The sequence below is a fragment of the Pyricularia pennisetigena genome, chromosome 2 (assembly GCF_004337985.1).
Source record: "Pyricularia pennisetigena strain Br36 chromosome 2, whole genome shotgun sequence".
In the NCBI taxonomy this organism is placed as follows: domain Eukaryota; kingdom Fungi; phylum Ascomycota; class Sordariomycetes; order Magnaporthales; family Pyriculariaceae; genus Pyricularia; species Pyricularia pennisetigena.
This window is the reverse complement of record NC_043741.1, coordinates 1,420,499-1,445,204: the sequence shown is the minus strand read 5'-3', so window position 1 is coordinate 1,445,204 and position 24,706 is coordinate 1,420,499. Positions and strand designations below refer to the sequence as shown.

General features: G+C 50.6%; 4 protein-coding genes across 4 annotated transcripts; all 4 read left to right on the top strand.

Annotated features, from left to right (window-relative positions):
• Nucleotides 1–367: 367 nt before the first annotated feature.
• PpBr36_00366 (uncharacterized protein) lies at nt 368–3,326 on the top strand (the record flags this gene model as incomplete). Its single annotated transcript, XM_029887559.1, has 3 exons — nt 368–634; nt 770–2,662; nt 2,742–3,326. The coding sequence occupies 3 exons, from the start codon at nt 368–370 to the stop codon at nt 3,324–3,326; spliced, it is 2,745 nt and encodes a 914-aa protein (XP_029751753.1).
• Nucleotides 3,327–11,159: 7,833 nt separating this feature from the next.
• Nucleotides 11,160–11,369, top strand: PpBr36_00365 (uncharacterized protein; the record flags this gene model as incomplete). Its single annotated transcript, XM_029887558.1, has 1 exon — nt 11,160–11,369. One exon carries the CDS (start codon nt 11,160–11,162, stop codon nt 11,367–11,369), a length of 210 nt encoding a protein of 69 aa, XP_029751754.1.
• A 2,335-nt stretch (nt 11,370–13,704) lies between these two features.
• PpBr36_00364 (uncharacterized protein) lies at nt 13,705–15,355 on the top strand (the record flags this gene model as incomplete). The annotated part of the gene is made up of 2 exons (XM_029887557.1): nt 13,705–14,305; nt 14,412–15,355. The coding sequence occupies 2 exons, from the start codon at nt 13,705–13,707 to the stop codon at nt 15,353–15,355; spliced, it is 1,545 nt and encodes a 514-aa protein (XP_029751755.1).
• Nucleotides 15,356–20,785: 5,430 nt separating this feature from the next.
• PpBr36_00363 (uncharacterized protein) lies at nt 20,786–23,920 on the top strand (the record flags this gene model as incomplete). Its single annotated transcript, XM_029887556.1, has 1 exon — nt 20,786–23,920. One exon carries the CDS (start codon nt 20,786–20,788, stop codon nt 23,918–23,920), a length of 3,135 nt encoding a protein of 1,044 aa, XP_029751748.1.
• Nucleotides 23,921–24,706: the final 786 nt, after the last annotated feature.

Sequence of the window (24,706 nt, the reverse complement as noted above, 5' to 3'; positions counted from 1 at the left end):
TCCCTAACTTTGCCTCGGCTCGTCCCGTTTCTCTGCCCCTCAATCAAGCATGATCGCAGCAGTCTATCTACCCTACCTATGCAAGGTACCTGGCCCCAGGCGAGGTACAGCAGGACATATCTAAACTTATCCCGTTTAGACCTAGGTTGTTGGTGTCGTCGCAAGAAGCTCCGGTAGCTTTCTTTGTCAGATCCGAACAGAAACGCGCGACCAGCTGGCAATCATATCAACCATACCTTGCCTATTTCTCCAAGTAATAGGCGAACTGCTGGCTTGAGAATTGCTTCCAGGTCACCACCCCCACCGGTACCTAGCAATTAGCGCTATCTCATAAAAAAAAAAAAAAAAAAAAAAAAAAGAGCCAGCGATGGATATCGAAGACGACTTCATCATGTCGCTTCCAGATTCCGATTCCGAAGGCGTGGATCTGGACATTGACTCGGACTCGGTTGACACCAGCTCGACCGAAAGAGAGCCTTCAAACAAGCCGCCCACTCCGCTTCAACAAGCAACCTCGACTGTCACCAAGCTTCTGAAGGAGAAGGGCAAAGAATGGGATCAACTGGCTTCAAGGAAGCGTCCACTGACCCTGTTGGAGCTCCCCATTGATATACTACGATTGATTGTAAAGGAGGTAAGCAACAGACCTGTAGATCGACCTTTGTCGTTATTTGTAGATACCACCCACTATCGCGATCTTGGCTTCATCCTCGGACACAATGTGAGGATGCGCTCCTGCTAAACAGTGAAACCATCCATCTCTATATAGATCATGCATACCAACGACCTTACCTCCCTTGCTCTAACCAACTCGACACTGCATAGCCTGGCTATCCCACACATCTACGCTAGATTCGATATTGTATGGCCAGATACGCACGTAACATCTTCCGATCACAAGAGTGTCGATGCTTTAACCTATGGGCTTTCTACTCTGAGTCTGGGAAGCTCCTTTGGCCGCATCAGGCAAAGGCTTCTCCGCTCAGGGCCTCCGCAGCAGATGCGATCTCCCTTGGATCGTGTTGGCAACAATTATGCAGTTCACACCCGGAAGTTTTCGCTTGGGGATGGGCCTCCCGACTGGGTTGCGGCCTATATGATCACAAAAGAGAGTGGGAAGATGCTGGGGACTTTGGTATCTTTGGCAGTGGCCAAGATGACTAACCTGGAAACGTTCATCTGGGACATGCCTACTGGAGTCCTTGCGGAAATCTTCCTAGCCTTGGCGAGCTTGCCGGACAGCCACAAGGACGGGCAGTGCAACTTGGAAACGGTTTGGATCCGGTGGCATGACAATAGCGAAGGTCAAATGCCGTCGTCGAATCCCGTGATTCCACCCGGCAGCACTCTTACACCTGTGGGCATCATGTTGCCCCCGGGGGTATCGCACCCGAAACCACGACCAGCTCTGCCATATTCTGCCAGCACTGTCGAGTATCCCACTTTTAGTGTTTTGCCGCCTCTCAAAAGCCTGACGGCCTTGGATATAGACGAATTGGCGTATCTGGATGAGATTTCAATGCTGATCGAGAGGTCCCAGGACAGGCTTCAAGAATTACGCATTGGCATATCGAAAAAGGCTCAGCACAAGGATTTTGTTCAGGCGTGGGATGGGCACGAGCTGCACCAAGTTGATCATCAAGCCCACTGGCCCGGTGCGAGCACGATAGGTAGCCGTCGACTGGGCGGTGTTCTAGGAATCCTTGTCGGCCGCATTTACGACATACGGCGAAAACCTCGTGCGTGGTTATCACGGGGCAAGTCGGAGTCTTCACCTTGCCCTCCAACCAAAGAGGCACATGATGGCCCCGAACAAGCTGACGCCATAAACTCGAGCCATGATCACAATCCTACTGCGAACCGTAAAGGTTCAGTATCGCCCGACGGGGTGGGCAATCCTGGGCATGTGAACAGTGAGAACGAGTCCAAGGACAGCTCCGATTCTACGGCGCGTGTGGTAGCCGGCGAGAATAATCCAGCAGGGTGTGGGCATTCCGAAGCTCCCGAGCCAGGTTTGGAAGATGGCAAAGCCTCGGATCAAGCGCCCAGACGAAAGCATAGCGCAAGCCGCTCTCGCCTTGAAGGGAAGCTACGGTTGCGTATTCTGGAGCTTGAGAGGATACCACTTTCCATGCAAGTCTGCAGCAAAGCCATTGACTGGACCACGCTGACCACTTTGACTATACTCGACTGTGCCCAGCACGAGTCCCTGTGGAAATTATTGAAACGTCAGTACCAGCCAACGGTGGTGGCTGGTGGATACGGCATCTCCTCGTCGTCGCGGGGTGCTCAATTACAATATCATCTTGGCTTGAAGCGACTTCGTACCGACACAACCTCGCTCTCACTAATAACATTCCTCACTGAGGTTCTTGCACCAAACACGCTCGAGGTACTCTTCTTGCAAGATCGCCGCAGATCGCCTTCGGTACCTGCCGTCACCATCGAGTCCATTTTCAAGGGCCCCTTGAAGCGTCACCGTGGGAGCCTGCGAAAACTCCTACTAGACAGCTCTGCTAGGAATACAAAGAGCGGATCCGCTACGATCGACAATGACAGGTGGCGGCACTGGGTCCTGACTTCAAGGATTCTGCACTACATCACAAGCGGGCGGTTGGTCAACCTACGTGAGCTTGCGGTATCAATCGCATATGCCGACTGGGTAAGTTTCTGGGACATGGTTCTCACAAAAGACCCTCCCTCTTTTTTTTTCGAGGAAACCACTGCTGATCTCTGTCTAGCATACGTTCTTGCAACGACTGCCAAATATCCCACAGTTGCGGTCGCTCAACATACCTCACGTCATGGACCACGTCGTCAGTGCCATTGACCCGAAGGAGCTGGCGTTACAGATAGCCGATATCATCACGTTGCGACCCGAGGTACAGCTTTGCTACATTGGTATCTCGACCAAGTGTTTTGAGATCCTCGAGACTACGCCAGGTGATCGTGCAGGTGGTACAGTCGACAGTACAGGATCTAGCAGTGGTAGCGGTAGTGGCCAAAACAGCGGGGCCACGACCACCGGGCCCCAGGCTATGGACATGATATCACTTGTCGAACCCGAGTCCGAGGAGGATAATCAGGACGAGTCAAGCGAAGAGGAAGATGCAGACGAGACTGAAGATGAGGACAATGGGATCAACAATCATGTTGCAACCGAAGAGGTCCAGTCGGATGGCCACACAGGAGAAAGCTGGGATTCCGATGATGATGGCTTCGTTGATCCAGACCATACGCCGACTAAGAAGAAGCTGAGGCTTCGCGAGATTCTTTTCTATGACGACAAGGTAGCTATTTTTAAGGCAAGGCATGGACATCTTTGAGCGCGACTCAATAGTGTCGCGGCAGGCATACAAAGTTTACGGGGCAGTATACCAAATCGACATGAGGGAGGAAATGAACGCCCTTCCGTGGATGTGCTGAGGAATCTCATCAGTTTATCGACTGGAAAGATTGCTGCAAGATTGAAATTCCTAATGGATAAATTTCTGTCTTTTCTTTTGACATTTTATTATTTTATTTTATTTATTTTACTTTTTGGCGTTTGCAAACTTTGCTTTGGAGGATACCCATGGACAAGCGAACCTTATGAGGAATGAATTACACAGACACTATTGATTTCAAGGCACATTTCTGGTCCCCTTTGGGTGGCCATACGCGAGGTGAAGGCGTTTAAGACTACATATCGTTGTGGTGGTTTTTTTAGACCCTATGAATTGCAACCGACAATGGCCTTGTTTTTTTTTCAATTTGGAAGACATTTCGGTATCTTCTCGAGACTATTTGCAGTTTCCTAGTCACGTCGACCTAGAGTACCTTTTTCGCCGCCGCCGCTGCGGAGGATGGGCAGTGCTGCGTTCAAAGGGGTCGTCATAACAAAGAATTCTGGTGATATAGAAACAAATTGGTAGGCTAGACAACACAGCACGCCAGTTTCTATTCACAAGTTGCCAAATGTTTACTGTTCCTTCTGGGGCTGGGCATTCGTTTAACAATGCCATGTTGGGAAGTGGCTGCCATACCCCCCTGCCCCCTCCCCGTGGAGGTCAAAGTCTTGGCCTTAGAAGCTTACTACAGGATTCGCTTTATCCCAACGAAGACAGACGGCATTTTCGGTAGTTGTTCGGTTATATGGCTGTAGGCAGACACGACATGGAGCTTGTTCTCTTTGGGGAGTCAAAGTAAAGAAGAAATAGGAAAAAAATTAAAAATAAAAGAAAAGGCCTCTGGAGGGGTTTCTGCCATGAAAACTCTAGTCGTTCTTCCAACTTTGATCTTTGTCAACCTGCCATATTCTTTTGTGCTAGGGAAGTAAGCACCTAAACAAGAATGAGTGCAGTACTATGCCGCTTCCTCGACCGCTCGGTTGCCAGCAATTAAGCACAAGGCCGATGCTTTGTGTTGAGGGAGGGGGCTGAGCCACCGCCGTACACTCCGTGCTCATCGTTTCTGCCTTGTTAGCCCCCCCTATGGATGCTGTCCGTTCAGGTTGCACTCATAATTCCAAATTCTCCCGCCTGCCCCTCGACAGGACGAGCAGTGTGCCACGCTTCAGATAACCCTGCGGATGCCGTCAGGTATCATCATTCCATAACGCACGGTGGGAGGGGTCCAAGGGGTGTGCGCAGGGCTTTACCCTGGATGACCTTGGTCGACTTGATATTGCCACGAAAAAGAGGGTGGGGGAACCGTTTTCTCGACGGGATGATGATTGGATGTGTTTAGCGGTTTTTTTATTGCTCCCCCCTGACAGGCGTTCTTTTCTCTACACTGTCTTTTTTTCCTTTGTTCTTCATCTCCCACAATGTCCTCCCCTTGCCCATTGCTTGTCCTTGCTAAGTGCTCCGGGGGGTCTGAGCATGGTTTGCTTGCCTGCTTGCCTGCTGGCTGCCTCCATGCCTGTCCATATACCTAACCTCCCTCCCAAAAAGCCGGACGCAATATCATTAAAGTCTGTGAATTGCGAAAAAAAAACGTGGAAATTTTGACAAGTCTCTCTCCTTGGGCTTGGACGGTGCGTTTGACTTTTTTTGCTCACACGCACCCCCCTTTTCTTCCCAAGCACTGAAACATTGTCCATGGACACCGTACGTCTGTCTACAACGTGGTTTTGTTCTGTCTGATATGAAATTATCAAAGGGACCAGAGTCCGTTCCCATCCGCCCCCTTGTTGTATGTCCGACTACATACAGCATTAGCTAGCTACGTTTACCCTATCATTGCCCTTATATTTCCTATTATCCGCGTGGCGAGTGGCGGTTTAAAACAAAAAGAAGCGTTGTTTGATGTAAGCTTGGTTTTGTTTTGGAGATGTTCGAAACGACGGTGTCGACCATGTTTAAAAGATCTGTGCGACAAAAAAAAAAAGGCTAGACCTGGGCCTGGTTTTCTTTCGGTCTTCTCGCCGCTCTAGCAAGTGTCAAAACAAGCTAAGAAACGAGGGAAAGAATGAGAAAGAGAACAAAACAAAAAACGAGACAAGATTAGTCCCAGACCTTTCCCCAGAAGAGTCAAAACAAAGTCGGTAAAGCCATGTGGCAACGGCGTGGAAAACGAGGCTTGGGTTCTGTGCTTGGTCTCCCTGATTCTGGTTTCCTTTTTTTTCTTTACCTTGTCAAAAAATATATATATAAAAGAAATCACAAACAACCGACCCTTGTCGCGAACACACCTGGGCTGTTTGGTTTAAATCATTATCTGCCCGCCGTTTTACGAGACCCCCATCCATGGCGAAACAACTGGGGAAAAGGGTCACAAGGACCCTGCAGGATGCGTTTTTGCGTTGCAACTTGCAAAAGAGTAGAATGAAGGCAAAAATAAGAATAATAATTAGAGGACGGAGAACAAAACAAAACAATCCCGGTAGAGCTTGCAGATTAATCAAATAGTGTTTTTTTTCTCTCTTTTGCTTTTTCTTGATTATATCACAAAGACTGGGGTAGTATGCAGATACTCCATCAGACTGATCGCCAGGGAAGTAATTTACTTACTCCAACGTAACAGCTTACTGTACAAAGCCCAACCCAATGCCATCCGGCAGGGGCGCAGTAGCGTCGAAGCAACCGCATCACAGTCCCCCATCCCACAGCCTCTTGCTGCACCACAGCGTTAGTGCCCTGCACTGCGCATGGAAACAGATGCCGATGATGCTATCTTGTCCACGGAGAGACAGCGGCTATTTCCGCCGAGAGAAAATCCTACGACTAGAGTAATATCCCTTGTGTGTTGCATCCCGCGTCATTGTTTCTTCGTTGATTACAAAAAAAAATAAAACAATAAACCAAGGTAAAAATAAAAACAAAAAAACCTCCTCTGTCGGTAGATTTCCTATTTCAGCCACCAGTACGGAAGTGCATGCAAAAACACCCTCAAGCTTGCTTGCCAAGACGCCTGCCTGTTTGCCTGGCAGCATTGTTTTAAACGGGGAATCAAACCCCTACCGCCCCAGGGAGCTGGTCAGCTCTTCTAGGCTGGTATACGCTTCGCAGGGTGTGCCGGCCCCCCGGTGTCCAAGAGTCTAGAGTCCTAGTCTTAGTCCCGTACGAAAGGGCCGGGCCTCCGCATAAAGAACTCGGCCAAGGCTTCGTCACCGAGCATCCTCCCTGGAAGTAGCAAGTGATGCGTGCAGTTTCGTCATGTAGCATCAGAGTTACCATGTGGGCGCAACCGGTTACTCTCTTCTGGAATAAAAAACAAACTCAATTAAGATTACAAATAAAAGAAGGAATTCAGTTCAGCCCAAAGTTCTCGGCACGTACCGCGCGCGGGTCTTACTCTTGACCTTGTGGACAACCCCTGATGTCTTGAGGGGGTTTGATGGCAGGGGGCGCTTAAGCTGGCCACTCGCAAGCCGGCATTAAAAAAAGTTGCGAACCTATCAGGCTGGTTGTTGCGAAGGAAGAGGGGCCAGATAGCTATTGAAGCCACGAGGCAGCAGCAGTTCGTAACTTCGTATGTAGAGGGGAAAAAGAAAAACAACACAGAATTTGGTAGACTAGCAATGCCCAGCGCACCGCACCACCACTCACGCAAGGGAGGCTAGGGTAGGGTGTAGGGGATCCTGGTTTGACGGATGACGGGAACAGGAAAAGGCCAACCTTAGTGCCTAATCGTAATTTCGCCGCCTGATGCAACGTGTCGTGGGTAGCGCAAAGAAGCCCATGTCTTGTTGATCGAACAGCAACAGCTGTTTTTATAGGATTTGTAAGTAATGTGATCAGTTCATGCTGGTAGATGAGTGTGCATGGAATTTCAAAGTGAGCGATGAAAACAGACGCCAAGTACTGTAGCTTTCCTCACCTCGAATAAGAGTGGATAGAAAAATATGGTAATAATAATAATAATATTAATATTAATATTAATAGTAATGGTAATAACAAAAACGGCGGGTTCGAGGCCACGGCTCTGCATGTCTCGGTAGGCACCCAAAGTGCAGCATTCTGTGTCTTGAATCACCACACTCATGGCCATTATTTTGAAGGTATGAAAATCACTGATATCTTCCCTGCCTTTGAGTTTCGACCACTCCGCGAGAAAAGAAAAAAAAAGGTTCGGTGGTCAAGGTACCCAGGTACAGTACCCACTACAGGTACTACGTAAATACCATCCTACCACCTCCAATGGACGTCCAAGGCGTGGCACCCCGTCAGAAAGGGGATAGGAAGTGGAGGAAGAAAAAAAAAGCAGGTAAAAGTAGGTATATCTTATGTGGGCATGGGGGAGGGAGACTTACGCACTCGCAAATCGGAAGCTGTCAAACCAGGCACGAACCAAATTTATGGTTGCGCTGTCCCCGTTATTTCCCCGAGATGGTCGAGTACCTTGATAGTGAGCAAGGTAGGCAGGGTAGGCAGGGTGAAATTCAAGTGGTCCGTCCTTATTTGTAAAGGTCGAGTGCTGCCGCGTTCTGCCCATGCGCCATATGCATGTTCTGAGATAAGTAAATGCATGTTGACATCCGGTCTGCGAGGGGTGTGTGAGACTGCAAGTATAAGGGTGTGTATATGTCCGCATCACGACTGCAAATCAAAGTTGGGCCGGCCACTGATATGGGAGGAGTCGAGGGGCAACGGGGACGCGAGGATTTACATTCTGCAATGCACCTAGTCGATAAAGTCCAAGGGCGAGATTGTACCTAGCAGTCTGCGTCATAGCAGTAAGCGCGTTGGCATTCTCCAGTGCAGAGCACAAGGATCGCCTGCCAAATTCCAGAAGCCGGGCACTGCCGCATGTGCAAACACGCAATACATACCTACCCTACTTTGTATTAGTGACTTGGTTGCTTTCATTTTTAGAGAAACCAATATTATCCGCAAGCACCAACGGAAAGAAAAAAAACACTAGAGGTAACTAGGAGCACTCACTCGCTTGCAATCCTTCCGTGCTACACTACACAGCTCATCTCGATGCAGTCGATCGGCTGACAATCGGCGCCTATTCAACCCAATGGCAGCATGGCTTGCTGAAATCTGAAGAGAAACCCAAGGGGTGTGCTGCTATCATCATCCTCCCCTCAACGGCGCTTTGGTCCTTATCCCCGACGGTTCTCGCCACAGGACTCGATAAGTCGTAGTGAATAGCACTATCTCCCAATGGAACATAGTGGTTACTCCATAGGTGCTGATGTTGCATCAAGGGTCTCCAGGCATATGTATGTGGGCTTGGTAGTCAACTGGGGCAAGTTCGCTAAAGGCGGTGCCAAGATGCGTAGAGTTGGAGACTGATTCCGGCCTGTCGCCTCGTCAGGCCCATGCCTCCACAACCCATCCGTTACATCAACAGGGTTTTGCGCGTTCGTCCCCCAAAAAGAAAGCTCGGCGAGGAGAGAAGACCAAAATGCGAGCCACCGTAGATAGATCACAACCTTGTCGGTGAATTTGAAGGAGTGTCAGCGGATGATGGAATTCTTTTATTTTTTTCTTTTTCTCGCTCGGGGACAGCCTGTCGACATGGCCTCGATTGGACAATCTTCAGATCCACCCGCGAGATAGACAAAAAAAAAAAAAAAAAAAGAAAAAAAGAAATCCTGCTTTGAAATACAAACAACGTGTAAATCAGGTTGGCTGTCCGGGCTTCAGGCAATGAGTGGGGGACGGCGCAACGTTAGTCTTCGATCCAAAACACCGAGGCCATGCTACTGGGATTGTCACTCTCACTCGGGTGTCATCCATGAGTAACTTGGTTGGTTTCCGCGAATGAAAAAGAGAAAACTGATCCTGCTGACCGAGTTATAATCTTGCACATCGCTCAGGGTATGTCGACATCTGTCTTTGAGTCTGGCGGGGTGGATGACGGGTTGACCCGATGGTGCTCGTAGGGCGAACCAGGAGTCGGATTCGATTCATGGGAGATTCAGTTTTGTTTGTTGCCTTTTTGACTAGACACAACACGGTAATTGCAGGCGAAAGCAGATTTAAGCATATGGACATCAGGCATGCCCCAGGCAGTCGCTGTTCAAAATATAGCGCTTAGATCTGCTGTTCACTGTGGCTGCGGCTAGCTCCGGGGACACGCCTTGATTTGATCTCAGCATCAGGACAGAATACTTCTGGCCTCGGAGACAAGTCCGATGATGCCTTGAGAACCGCTCTTGGCATGTCTAGTATGCTTACACGTAAGCAGGGTGATTTTCGGAGCGATTTATGCTAACCACAATATCCCCGGAGAGTAGATTTCGCTTGCACAAAACGAGAGAGGGATTACTGTGTTGTTTCAAATCTTTGTCGTGGCGATTAGACTAGTTCATTTTTGGGGACTAACGTGACATTGAAGAGTTGCAAATTGCAAATGTACTAGCTTGAATAGTCGACCGGCCCGTCAAGGTTAGTGCAAACACGCAGCTGGGATGTTGCTTGACATCCCGCTCCGCTCAGCAGCCAAATGCAAGACTGCCAGGGGATCCAACAAAGGGTGCTGGAATTAGGCAGTAGAAGAAGTTGTGCGCGCGAGCGCTTAGAGCGTTTGCTGAAGCATCTGCCGGCCGTGGGAAGCATGATCCTTTCGAGACTGCCAGCGGTTATTTGCATAATCATGTTTGAGGAGACGAACTAACCAAAGAGAATACAGCGAGCACCAAGATGTACAACAGCGCAGACCTATCAGTCGGCGACAGAATAGTCCCTGGCCGCCATGGATATGGTGTGCCATCCCTGACGCATCGCGGATCTCTCCAGGGTGGAGGGTAAGACTGGAGAAAGAGAGGGGGTTGCTTTGGACTTTCTCGCCTGGTATTTCTCGAAAGGGCCTTGCGCATTTTGTTGTTATCTGCTGCGTGGGTTCACCACATTTATGACGAGAGTGGATTGTGGTGGAAACCATCGACTTCGCGAAGTACCATCTTGAATCGGATCGAGACCTGTCGCGGGAATTTCGGAATATGAACGAGTAATGAAATGACAATCAAGTGATAAAACATATAAAGCGGTCCCGGAACTTCGGAATCAAAATGACTAACGAGACAATCATTCTATAGCAATAAAACAGACAGGCGGTCCCGCTGTGCGAACGAATTCTAGTTCTCAGACTAGGTCTGGCGATCGTCTGTGATGAACGAGGTTCACGTTCCGACTACTCCCCGTAGGGCAGTAACACCTCTAGGCAGCATGCTGTATGTGCTTTCGTTCCAAGTTGTCTCATGCTGGGAGCCTGGCCAGTAGAGAACAGCGGTCTGTGGGTAAGGGCATGGTGCGACTGCAGCTTCCCAGTTGCCCAGTTGCGTGATCCGCCGTCAGCTAGTTGCCGCTCGCCGTCTCCAGAAATCATGATTGAAGGGGCACGACAAAGACCACTAGCCTTGCCGCGACAATACTGCTGTCGGGCCCGCTTATTAGAGAGAAGTCGACAGGGATTTGAATCCTTCTGCTGGGAGCCCACAGAAGTTGTATGAGCCATCCATTTAGGTGTGTCGTAACGTAACTTGGTTGTGGGTGTTTGTGCGGTGCCATGTGGGATGGTGTTTTGGGGGAAGAAAAAAAAAAAAAAAAAAAAAAAAAACTCACCCAATGTCAACGAACTCATATTTTGTGTTTATTTCCCGCCCCCCGCCTCCTGTCCAACGTGGTGGGTCCCATGTCGTCAAAATCGATGCCATGGATCGCCATTCATTTGTGCCTTTGGCCGTTCTAACGCACGTGCCAGTGTCTACTTTTTGACCACCTATGAAAGTACCCTGCATCTCTTCTCAACCACGTTGTGTCGTATTTTATTCCCCACTTTCAATGCATGTCAAGGTCAGCACTACCGTTGTAGCTCACCCGACTTATAAAATAATTTCCACGCTCTCTGGGCTATTGGGCCTACCGTGCAGCACAATACCGAGTGACGCTGGGGTGTACTACAGAATCTACGCCCAAGTAAGTACCTATTGAATCCGCCCCCACTGTTTCCAACACGTGCCTGATACCCGCTGTACCCAAGCGATGGGATTAATTTCGTCCAAGTTCATCAAGGTCTTTCGTCACTAGGGGGACTATGGATATTTGGCGTCTTTCAATTTTACCAACATTGAAATCTCGCATTCGGATGGTGCTCTGGAAAATATACTTCGCAAAGATCCACTGCAGAGCTGTGCTGGAACGACGTCAACATTACAGAAGGCAGGTTCGGCGTACGGTACATAGCATATACCGACCGCTCTTCGCGCCTCTGAACAGTGGAGGGGAGCGGAACATATCTGACGGCAGGGATGGGCTTGCAACTCTTGATTTGCTCAATTACCGCGCCGATTGGAAGGAGTTTAGCTTCCTGCCAACCTGTCCCCCACTGAATCCACCGAGTCGCCCATGCTCCACTCGGTAAAAGCGGAAAGCCACAGAACAACCAAAAGAAGCAGCTGAAGTGGAGCCTATTTCCAATACTGGCTGGATGGACACCGTTCAAACGTGGTATGGTAGGGTAGGTACGCCTCACCTTGTCAGCATCACCGCCATCTCTGCCCGTTCAGAAATTGCAGAACAACAGCAATCAACGGCTTCAAAGCTGCCTGTTCTGACTACTCTTGTTTCATCAGTTCTACGCATGCCTTAGGCGACTTCAATGCCCTACCAGCTTGCTTGTTCAAAGTACTGTAATCAATTTCGTCAACATGATTAATCTTGGTAGCCTTAGTTCACTCTTCGACTCTGTCGCTGCACCGCCACAAAGGCCAAGATTGGCTGACGGGAATCGAACAAACCTCTCGGTCCCGGCGCCTCAGGCAACAATAGATGGTTAGGCCTAGTATGGTACAGTAAAACGACTAGGGGCTGGGTTTTCCTTTGAAGTTTGGACGATCAGGCTTACTTGGGTACTGTACACTCTTCGTTCATCTCAAGTAGGCGTCTGTGCAGGGAAAACACTGCGTTAGTTCCATACAGCCAAAATTACTACAAAGAACTACTAACAAGACCCGCGCCCCAAAGACCCGCGGCTAGGCTGCACTCACTCCCTTGTTTTTATTGCACCCCTCCTCCCTTGACTTGAAATGTACAGGAGAAAAAAAAAAAATAGAGAGAGAGAGAGAAGGCAAGAGACAGACACGATGAACAGGGTCACTGTGGGCTCCCCCGGATTCAATTGGCATCTATTCGCGAATTTTTTCTTCTCCTAACCAAAGACAAACAGGCACCACGCCCCATCCATCCCCACCAAGTGACTTGCTCCTCTCGCACAAGTCCAGTCCCAAGGGGAAAAATAAAAACAGATAACGCATAGTAAGATGGGGCGGAGGAGACTCTCTGGTATTGCGACAAGTAACAATTGTTCCAAGTTTCTGCTTCGCTTCTACTCATGTCTCCTGAGATTGCATCGCGGCGTCCTTGTGCCTATTCTACCTGCTACCCATGTACAGGATCTGCTTTTGCCTTCAGAATTAAACTAGACCTAGTAGTAGGTGCTAGTAATAGGTGAAAGAACTTGCCTTGAATTCAACAACCCTGGTACCATCCACTCACACCTTTCTCCATCGCGTGTACAAGAAGACTCGGTCTGATAGACGCGATGTACGCCCCCTCCCCGGTCAAGGTGTGTAGGTACACCCCCGTCATCTCCCGTCCTCTCCTCAGGGTAAAGACCAAAAGGAGCTACGGTATTGCCCTAGAACCACGCCACCCCTCACAACCCCAGGAGCTGCTGCTCATCCAGGTAGGATATCTTTTAAGTCGAAATTCCCTGCCTCCACGAAAGAAAAGAAAGAAAAAAAATCTAATGCGCATCAACTAGCATTAGGTTGCAACGTTTGTACACCTCTTTACCCTCTTTTCCACTTGGATATAACCTTGTCCCAGTCCCGGCTTTGTTCGCATTCGTCTCTTGCAGAGTGGCTGAGGCCGAAGCTAGCACCCCTCCGTCAACCCCAACCTTACTACTCATCGCCTGCCCTCATATCTCTCTTCGTGGGACATCCATCGCCGTTTCACCGGTGCCTGGGCCTTGCACGCCCCTTTATATTATATCTGAGCCCTACCGCCGCACCTTCAGCTTCGCTGCTGGGAAATAGCTCCAAATCATCTCGACCTGAATCACGCATCCAACCTAAATCTGCTCCGAAAAGAAACCTCATTTATGTTTATCTGAGCCATTTCCCATAGCACTAAAGTGGGAAATATACCTTACATACCGCACCACACCCCACCACGGACTTCACTCGACGACAAGCACCGTATGTGCCGCCTGGACTTTTACCAGCCAGCTGTTCCTTTTTCCTCTTTTCCTTTGTCTTTCGCGATGGATCCATCAGAGCATTTTCACGAGGACAGTCACTCACTGAACCATAGGTCCAGGGCCAGCAGCGGTGTCTCGACAACAAAGAGTTTGCTTAACACGCTTCAGCTGTCTAGCTTGCCACGAGAAGCGCAACCACTCGAACTCAGTGGCACACAGTCGTCATCAGCATCCTCGCAAAGAACAACATCTTCACCTTATATCAGTCCTGAGCTCGCCGTCCGGCACATTCAGGGCTTCCTACCGACTCCTGCGTCACAAACTTCACATGTGCCTTTCCCAGAGCTCTCCGAGGATATTTTAAACGCAGCTTGGTTCAACGTTCAAACTTCGCAGCCGTCGGATCAAGGCCCTCCTCTTCTGAAAGTCGACCCCGTGGACGAACAGCCCCGGAATTCGAACTCGTCCACCTCCCTCCCGACTCCTCAGTCTGCCAACATGAGGTTTGTGCCCTCTTCCGATCAGGCCTCAGTCCTCACCAGTCACCACTTCTTGCATGGCCCTTCGTCCTGGGATTCAACTAACTCTCTGTATAGCGCTGTGGCATCACTGAACTTTGACCCGATGTTTGATATGGGACCCCGCTCTTCTTATAGCTGGTCTGGTAAGTTACGACTGGACTGCATCGTCACGCGATGATGAGCATGTTCTCTTGTTTTTTTCCCCCGTTTTCTTCATGAGTAGTGTAACCTAACAGCCCCTATGTGTAGTGCTCGAGTCTGGTAACAATAGTGGACTTCTAGGTCACCAATTGGGTCAATACGGCTCGGAAGCCAGTCTTACTCCCCCCAGTGGTACTAGCTCCGTCACAGCGAGTCCACCGCGCAACATGACAGCAGAGCAACGCGAACTCAAGCGCCAGCAAGACCAGGCGCGTCGCAACTCAAAGAACGCTGCCAGGATGAGAAGGGCAGGCAGCGGCTCGACATACGGGCAGTCTCCGCCCGTTTCTATCGCAGAGCTCGCATCACCTCCTTCTCTTCCCGTCTACACCACTGGTCCAACGCAAATCTCACTACTCGCCGAGCCATCAACGTCTCTCACCTCCGCAGCAGCATCCTACAGCCTTCCAACCTATTCAACTTCTCTTCCGTCGGACCCGCAAAGCCAGACAGTCTTCTCGAACCCGTACCAACCGCAACCGTATCTGCAGGAATACCAACCTGCATACCCGACGACCACGCCGCCAGGATTACCTTCACATTATGGGTTAGCTGATTCCTTGCTGGGAGATAACTTCTCGCAGGCAGCAACGGCGCTAACACTCCCGCACAGTCGTGTCAACCTCGGAACCCATGACCAGCAGCAGCATCGACAACAGGCACCTGGCCTTATGTACGCGAACGCCATGTCGATGATGGGTCCCGTACCTGGCTCTTCACCGCCGCACCACCCGTCGACCGCGCATGTCCAACATCAAGACGGAGCACACAACGTTCGAGTGGTGGGAAGCCGACCCAAGCCGCAATGCTGGGAGCATGGATGCAACGGTCGCCAGTTTTCGACGTTTAGCAACCTTCTCAGGCACCAGCGGGAGAAGTCCGGCCAGGCCACGAAATCGGTCTGCCCGAACTGCGGGGCTGAGTTTACTCGAACCACGGCGAGGAACGGTCATCAACAAAACGACAAGTGCAAAGCACGACGCAGCACATAACCTATGTGGAGTCCATCTTTCACAGGCAGTTGGACTTGAACTCGAAATTCGGGGGGGACTTGATTCTTACCTCGTTTATACCGATTCTCGGGCCTTTCTCTCTACTTACTCATGTTTGCTTTGGGATTTGATATTGGGGAAAAAAGCGTTATGATATATATTCCTTGGGTTACCCTCCCAAAGAAAAATGAATTGATGGGGACGGTGGCGTTGCGTTGGACTGTTTACTCTTCTTTTCTTCTTCTTTTCTTCTTTATGGACCTTCTTCTTCTTCTTTCTTGGTTTCATGACTGTTGAAATCAGCCTTGAGCCGTCAGACTTGATGAGAATAAGCGTTATCACACTGGGAGGTGCTACTTGATTGGCTTGAAACTTTTAACTTCTTCGATTTGATACCATCGTCTTCTAGACTTTTGTGACTCTATAGCATTCGTTTCTTGATTGTCATATTAGGAATTTGACGGCCATGTTGAGCCGTATTTATTTTTCTTTTTTTTTTTTCCGTTTTTTTGTTTGGCTTGGTTTCTATAGTCCATATTCATTCTTGATACTGCAGGGGCTGCTTGCTATCGCCCTGCTGTTGTTCATACAGTTTGTTGTTCAATTCTGGTCCAATCATTTCCCCAAAACCAAGCTATTTTCTCCAGCATGAATATTTGCATACAAACGCGCGAGCGCATGTAGTTGCTGTGAAAAATGGGTTTTGTTTACTGTTATTACTGTACCGAATATACTCTGGTAGGTAGTCATCAAGGCTGTATACCTTACCTCAGCTGGCTTGGGAATTCCAGTAGCGACTAACACTACAGGTATTATCTCACCTCCTTGTACCTTTTTCTTTAGTTACCCCGAAAAGTCCGATGGAGGCGTGGCCGCATATGTCAAACAAGCCCACCCACCCACACTTGCATTAATGGAGCTACACAAATGTAACGTCAAGTGTACCCCTCGGTAATATGGACCTGGCTAGGCAACAGCATTAAAACAAATAAAAGTTCGGAACCCGAGAAAATCTGCACGAGTGCCATAATAAAATCAAAAGAGAACCAGGGTATGTAGCGGTTTACTTTCAAATGATATTTTTCCGTTATAGGTTATCTGATCGGGGGGAGCACAATCTCAGTGGAAATTGCTACCTGGACCAAGCCAGCGTCTCAGACCTGGGCTTCGTTGTGGAAAAACTTGCGCCTGTCCCACTTTCTCCAGGACTAGTGTACAAGTATTTAGCTAACGTTTTAGTCAAATCTGGCCACGATTCGGGACCGATGGCCGATTATTACCTTGCTTACACTTGGATAATAAGTAAGGTTAGGTGGAAACAGCAAGCCCCAGATACATATACACACGGTGGGGTGAGAGAAGAAAAAGAAAAGAAAAAAAAGTCCGACACCCGTCACATCCAATCCAATCAATCGTACCCACATTCTACTGAACCCAGAGGATTGGGTCCCCATCCCTTTGACGTCCGATGTTCAATCTTTACTTACCCACGTGTGCGGCAGCATCGAGACAGGACCCTTCAATTGAGGCGAAAAAAAAAAGGAGAAAAGGCCATCTCCAGGTAGGACATTTTGATTTTAGATTGTTTATCAATTGTTCTATTGTCCGCGGGTACCAGGTCCTCAACGCCTTACTCTGCTTTGGACGTTAGGGTAAGCAAGACTCACAGCCTCGACCAAAATAGCACCACAACCTGTGCGGGGAGACGATCCATGTCACCTTGCGATCTGACGGCTGGTTGGGTCGAAAAAAAGAAAGACGGAAGAAGCACTATTACGAAGCAGGGCCAAACCAAGCCACATCGACATTTCCCCATTTCGCGATTTTTGTCTGAGGGTAGTTTTAAGTCCGACCCGACTGGTTATTTCCATCTGCATCGTGGCTGTTGGAGAGGTATGCACCTTTATTTTTATTTATTTATTTTTTTTTGGCCATGTGGACGACAGACAGCAAATGAAATGAGGAAAACACAAAATCCGAGTCCTGCAATATCATGCACAACCTTGGTAATACCGTTGGTTCGGGCAGCCGCTGTTGCGGACATGTGGATCCAATACGTCGGCACATGCAAGCTTGCCATCCGTTCGCGAGAACTTGACTTGATTGACTGATGGTGGATCAACAAAAAGCTACATAAGCAAGCCACCAAAACGGTTGAGGGACGTTTGGAAATTAGAGCAAGGTACTGAACTCCGCTACCAATCAATCAGAGCTCTAACTAAGGTCAATCCTGTAGGTCGTTTTACATTTTACCTACATCTACATCCAATTCAACTCCTACGGCCTTCAAAATTCGGTAACGCGCGCAACAGCACCTGCAAACAGCCATGGATGGCTAGCGCGTGCAAATCGAATCAACACCCTACATCTTTAGTCTCGATCCAAAACTACCCGACGGGCAACAAATAAGCTGCGCCCCCCTACTTCAAGTAGTAACCCAAGGGCCACAAGCACTCAAGTGGCGCGGTCAGATTAACTCTGTTTGCATGCCCTACGGGTTCTTGTCAGCTCTTCAACAGGGACTGCGGAAAGTCCAGCCCTACGCGAGGATGCACGATTACCGCATCAACACACCAACGCAACGCAGCCAACCAACATGCACAACCCGCTCAGACCGCTCAGTGTTTATATCGGATACGCCAGCTGAGGAAATCATGCGCCACCGTCTAGGACCTGCAAGCTGAAGGCAGCATTTGTGCCACTGTCACACTTGCACAACACAGCAATGATCAGCAGTATCGAGAATAAGAATTTGAAAAAAAAAAAAAAAAAAAAAAAAAAAAAAGTCACAAACTGTAGGGATCCTCTCGCCAAACTCACCCCCTGGTCAACATCCATTTGTTTTGAATGTACAAATGGCCAGTGCGGTGGTCTGTTGTGGCAACTGACAAGGGCTTACTGTGGATAACCTTTATGGTGTTGTTATCGGCACTCATCCCATCGACCAAGATTTCTCGGGTCCGGCGAACCCCTGTAGAAGCCCAACCCCCCGTCCAACAAAACAAAAAACCTGACGAGCATCATGAGTGCTTCAATGTGGATGTTTAATATCCCAACAGCCATGCTTGTTGCTTGATGCCTGTTTTGATCAGGTACCCCCAATCCCGTCCCATAATCAATGATTCCTTGGCGCCGAGTCTCTTTTCGAGCGGATACCGCAGTTCTTCAACAAGGTGACGGCCATGGGGCTGGCTATATTGCTACTTGCTTCTTGGGGCAATCTAGTCGTTGCCAAGATGTCAACCGACACCAGAAGCCGCTGCCAGATTCGTAGCTGCCTACGAATCCACATGCACCCATGGATCCAGGCGTAAACGAGGCCCTGAAAGTCCACCGCCAGTATGCAGGACTACTACGCAGTATACTCGCGGAGCTTCTCCTCCCCGAAAAACAGGCTGCGTGCCGAAGCACACGAAACAAGTAAGCCAGACGGCAGGATGAGGCGACATTTCAATCGATGCACAGCGTGTACACATATGCTTGCCGCGCTGGAACCCCCGAGCCGCCTGCTAGCGACAATGCCCGAATTGGAACCCTTGTTGACTGTAACAGGCTCTCGTTGCCGCCGCTTCCACCCCTACGCCAGACCTTGGTACCTAGCTGGGTAGGTCTGGATCTCTGTTCTACTTGCGCAGCCTTAGGCGGCAACGTCCGTTCGAATAACCCCTGCTCTCTTGGTGCTTCCTCTTCCAAGGGATAGCAAGCCACTTTTCCGGATAGGGAAGGACAAACGTGAACATGATCTTCGAATCTTTAGGCTTAGGAGTGCGGAGCACGCTCTCATTCCTGTGATTCTAGTGGAAGAATGATCTGTGCGTCTTGCAAGCCCCCTTTCCGTTCAATTATACCAAGTTGTGTTTATTTCTATGCGAGGTAGTTTGCCACGCCGCCGTCAATGTACCCACAAAGGGATTGGGTGTCAGCTTGTTCGCAAGCTGTAGCGTTATACTCATTTGACGCCCAGCAAACACATCAATAAGGTACGCCTCTCGAAGAAGCTTGATCTGTTTGGCTACTCGTGAGATTTTCGAACGGGTCAATCTCTTACACAGGAGGGAAGAATGATGAAGGACTCTGGTATGTGCTTGCCATGATTTACTTCATCAAACGACAGTTCTTGGCTACAATGTCATGCGGTACTTGGACGACTTCGGCAGATACAAAATGCCAATGAGGCGTCCGTTGCCGTACCGAGGTGTGCCCAACAGTTGACTGAGGTCGGGAAAGTCTTCTCTTGTCAGCGCGCTAAGCAAGCCAATAACGTGAGTTGGCTTGATGATGCTCCTGAAATGTGGATTTGCTAAAGGCACGCCTAGGCACTTGCTCATTTGAGACCGTTGGCAGCCTGCAGAGGTTATCTGGATGAGGAATCGCAACATGCAATAAAACTGGCCAAAGGATACGGCCCGCAGAAGCGCGCCCTTCGCTTGGGTTGACCAAAACCCCTCTTTGCCTCACAGGGGTTGAAGTCTCGACGTGGGGGATAGCGTGAGGCGTGGCCAGAGCGGCGGGAGCACTGTGGCGACGGCAAAGGCGGCATGTTATTAGAAGCTGGAGGGGATGTATATCTATCCCCTGAGTGTACATCTCAGGGTGCCTCTATGACAAGCAGACAAAGATGCAGGAGGCGGGTAGGCCCCAATGGGCGTGTGACGAGGAATGACAGGGTATTCTGCCTACAGCCTGGAGTTGTAGGTAGCATCGAAGGATTCAAGTATTTGTTTGCTTTGGTGCATAGTCGCAATCACTTCGGACATGGGGAACGGTGTCCTGCTATTTGCTGTTGAGAATGCAGCCCCTACTTGTATGCCACCAGGTATCAAGTAGTATCCTCCGTGTTAGTGAGAATAGTTGATGATACACACAGTGCTCGGGCTGAATACCGAATGTATAACTTCGCACGGTGTGGTGTGGTGGGTCAGATCCACCGTCGTTTCCCCCCTGTTTACCTCGCTCAATTAAGCGCGGGCGCGTCGTTAGTTGATTTGATGCAACGAAAAATCAATACAAGCAATCCAACAATGGACGGGAAGGCAAGGCCTTCAGGATCCTTCCCGAGTAGAACGGCGTCTAACCTTCCTGCCCTTGGTCAGCAGCTGCATAAGCGAAGCGACGAGAAAAAAAGAGAAAAAAAGAGAAAAAAAGAAAAAAAAAGCAACCACGCAAGGGAATTTGACGGCACCCTATTACTACGAGACTACAGTAGTGTACTGTACACCTCCAGGTAGGCGGGGGATCTTGACCGACCAGAAGCTCGGCGCGCCATAATTTGTCATTGTCTCTCGCCCTTTGAGCGCGCCTATCTCACACCATACCCCGGTCTTCCTGGCGCTTGAACGGGCCTCTTCTTCTGGCCTCCTGCGGATGCTAACGCACGTCCACAATCTCCCCAGCCGCCAATTCAAACTTGGCTGCTTTGTATGATGCACCATGTCAGCCGCCGTAGCATCTAGCTTCAAGGTCCATAGGCGGCAGGTCTGGAATTCTGTCTTTCCGGAACCCTCGAACCCCACCCCCCACGCAACGCCGACCACTAGGTTTCCTGACCAGGGGCAGCCTTTTGGAGGAGTGGTTGGAGGCGGCAGCGTTGGCGCCTCTGCTGCTCTCGCGGGGTCGGAATCCTTTCCGGGCGCGCTTCACGGCACCAGGGCTCAGAATCGAGCCGCCGGGAGCCGCAGGTCTCCACGCAGCCCAGCCGTCCCTCTTGGTCTTGGACTTGGCGGCGTCGACCTGGCCGGCCCCGACCTCAGGAGCGCCGCCGACGATCAGATCACCTACGATCGGGCCTGGCACGTGGTGACCTCCCGCGTGGCCCTGCCCTCCACCGTGACAGCCGAGGATTCATTCGGTACCTTGCTCCCGGAATCACAGCTGCTGTCGTCCCAGGATGCCAACTCCGAGGCCGAGTTCCAGGCCGCCCTCCGGATGATCCTCGACGCCAAGGCCTGCCTTCCGCTCGCGAATCACACCGAGGACATACTGCTGTGGCACTCACAGCAGGTTCGTCAGCACTTCGCACAGCATGTCATCCCGATGCTGTCCGCCTGCGCTGCGCAGGATGCTCTTGGGCAAGGTCACAAGATGCGCGGCTCGGTCTTTGACCAGCACATGAACGCCGTCATGAATAGCGTCCGGACACTGGAGGCTGCTTTCCGGCAGTATGACTACGGCCTGGCTCTCATTCTCAGGGGCTATAACGACCTAGGCTCGCGGCGGGATCAAGAGGGACAAGGGATGGACGTGGATATGGAAGACGCATCAGAAGGTGTCGAGGTGCTCGCCAGACGTTTCCGCAAGGACGTGCGCTCTCTGGTGGGGAACTCGGTCCCACAGGATCTCATCACATCGCTGCGTGTAGTTTTGACCTCGCTTGTCAGCCGCATACTTGGAGTTGCCGTGGCAGAAAGCGATGGTGATGGCGCAAAGCCACCCGCTTCTGGACCCGGGAGGCCAGGACGGCCGGCGGCCTCCTCCCGACGACCCGCTGCGCCTAGAGACGACGACTTGGAACCTATGGCGGCGAGGAAGCGTCTGCATGAGCTTGTCGGATCGCTTGCCACCGTGGGCCTGACGGGAGAGCAGACGCATGTTTTGTTTGCTGAAGTCATGGACCAGCTCATGTCGGACTTTATATCTGGCGCTTTCGCCGGCACGTGGATGTCAGAGGACGCCCCGGATGAGCAGGAGCATAGGCGCCGTGGCTATCGAACCGCTGCTGGACTCGCCGAGAAGAACTCTACATGTACTGCCATTCTGGGACACTGGGTGGAGCATCACTTTGCACGTCTTGCCCTGGAGGCCTTGCGCTTGATGGCTGATGAAGAAGGTGACGAGGAAGGTCCCAACCAGCCAACTCACGGACCATGCATCTCATTCACCGACGTCGCCAAGTGGAAAGAAATCGCCTTTGGCCGTCTCGCGGCTCTAAGAATCTCGGAACTATTTGACATTGTCCTTCACTGGCCTAAGAGCAAGAGTGGTCTGGACGATCTACGTTCCAGCGTTGCAACGCCCCAGCGAAGGCTGCAGCTGAGCGAGTCCTTTGCTGCGGCCCTACATGCCAGGCTGCTACATTCGTCACGTTCCACGCTTGAGATTCTGCGAGTCTACATCGCCATGATTCGTACTTTCCACATACTGGATCACTCCAAGGTCCTCTTGGGACGCGTGGTTCCGTCTCTTCAGCTGTACCTGTGTCAACGCGAGGACGCGATCCGTCTTGTGGTTACTGGCCTCCTGGCGAATCCGGACGAGATTAACGAGAAAGAAGAATTTGGTACCACCGCCGGCTCCGGCCCATTCAGCAAGGATACCAGTATTATAGTGGGCGCCAAAGCAACCAGCCTTGTGGAGTTGGCTACGTTGCTAAACGACCCGGCTCAGCAGAGACGACGACGTTTTGAGGATGACGACATTGACTGGAATGACATGGACTGGGTGCCGGACCCCGTTGACGCGGGAGTCAACTACAAACGACCAAAGTCAGAGGATGTCATAGGCACTCTGATCAGTGCCCTGGGCGCCGAGGATGTCTTTATCAGCGAATTTCAAAACATCATCGCTGAACGGCTCTTGTCGTCCCAGGAAAAGTTTGATCAGGAAATCAAGGTTTTGCAGCTGCTGAAGAAGCGGTTCGGCGAAAGTGCGCTGCAGAGCTGCGATGTCATGATAAAGGACATCAAGGACTCTGGCCGATTGGATCCATATGTCCGCCGAACACAGTTCGTCGCCCAGTTTAGGACGCCGAGAGCGAACGATGCGGCCGCTCAGGAGCCGGCCGAACTTCGCTACACGGCTCGCATCCTCTCCCGGCTGTTCTGGCCCACCATGAACAAGGAACACTTCCTACTCCCACAACCAATCTTGGACAAGCAGAAGCAGTACGAGAAAGGCTACGAACAGATCAAATCCTCACGCCGTCTCACATGGCTCAACCACCTTGGGCAAGCAACGGTCGAGTTAGAGTTGCAGGACCGCAGCGTGTCGGTGGCGTGCAGGACTTGGGAGGCCACAGTCATCTACGCGTTTCAGGAAGGCGAGGGCGATGGGAGAGAGGTCCGCAAGTCGGTCGAGGAGCTCTACATGACGCTACAAATGGACGAGGACCTGATTATACAGGCACTCGAATTTTGGGTGGAGAAGCGCGTTCTCAAACGGGTCGGCGACGACATCTTTGCCGTCATGGAGACGCTTCCGGCCTCGGGAGAACAGCGGGACGACGAAAGCGGATCAGGTGCGGCAGCAACGGAAGGGCAATCGCCCGGGGCCGAGCAGACGCCGGCCGAGGCGGCGGCGGCGGCTGCGATGCGCAGGAACCGTGCGGGGACGACATCGGTCGACGCCAAGGCGCAGCAGCAACAGACGGTCTATTGGCAGTTCATCGTCGGCATGTTGACCAACTCGGCGGCGTCGATGCCGCTGGCTCAGATCTCCATGATGATGAAGATGATGATGGCAGGAGGTTTCCCTTGGAGCAACGAGGAGCTGCAAGAGTTTCTGGCGCAGAAGGTGGCCGAGGGCCACTTGGAAGTCGTTGGCGGCAAGTACAAGCTTGTCAAGAAGTAGACTATTACTCTTTGTTGTTGTTTTTTTCCTGTCTTTTTCAAGTAGGCTACTAACACCGCACGTGTTCTGAGAGTGGCTGCGCTTGTCGAGGCGGCGAGAGATAGCCTAACTGCCCATTGCCATATAATCTAGATTAGAGGCCAATAATGACTGTTTATATCTTTTATCGGTAAAGACCCCGAGGCGGCAAATGGCTTCCGGGCGAGGCGGAAACTTGTTTAGTTTTTATTATCTGCTGAACCTGTACTCAGAACACGCGTGTTCGGCCCGTGAGAGAAGCCGCTGCACACATCCAAAGGGTTTTGGCTCCCCTTTCCCACAGCTTCTTTGCCCAGCCGTCGCTAGTTGAGCGCCGGTGATTGGTGTTGAAAGAGATCACGCGAACTCGGCTAGGCGGTCGGTCCCCTGTGGCAGGGTCACATACTCTTTTTTTTGGTCGGGACCAGGCTTTTTTGCAAGTTTACCTTGATGGCTTGTACAAGTGTTCACAGATAAGGGAGGGGAAAAAAGGGGGGGACAAACAAGAAGACACCATCGTCAATATTACGCATTGAGAAAAAACATGAAAAAATAAAAAATAAAAAAGATAAACAACCCCGCATACTGTGTGTGATTGTGTTCAAAGTCATTTCAGTAAGGGTACCTTAGTCAGATAGGGAGGGGAGGGCGAAGTGTTTGAATGTCTCGACCCCTGCCCCCAGGTTGATGATGACGATTGATGAAGTGATGAATGATATGATGGGGTGCGGCAAAGATATCCTATCCTGAAAAAAAAAAAAAAAAAAA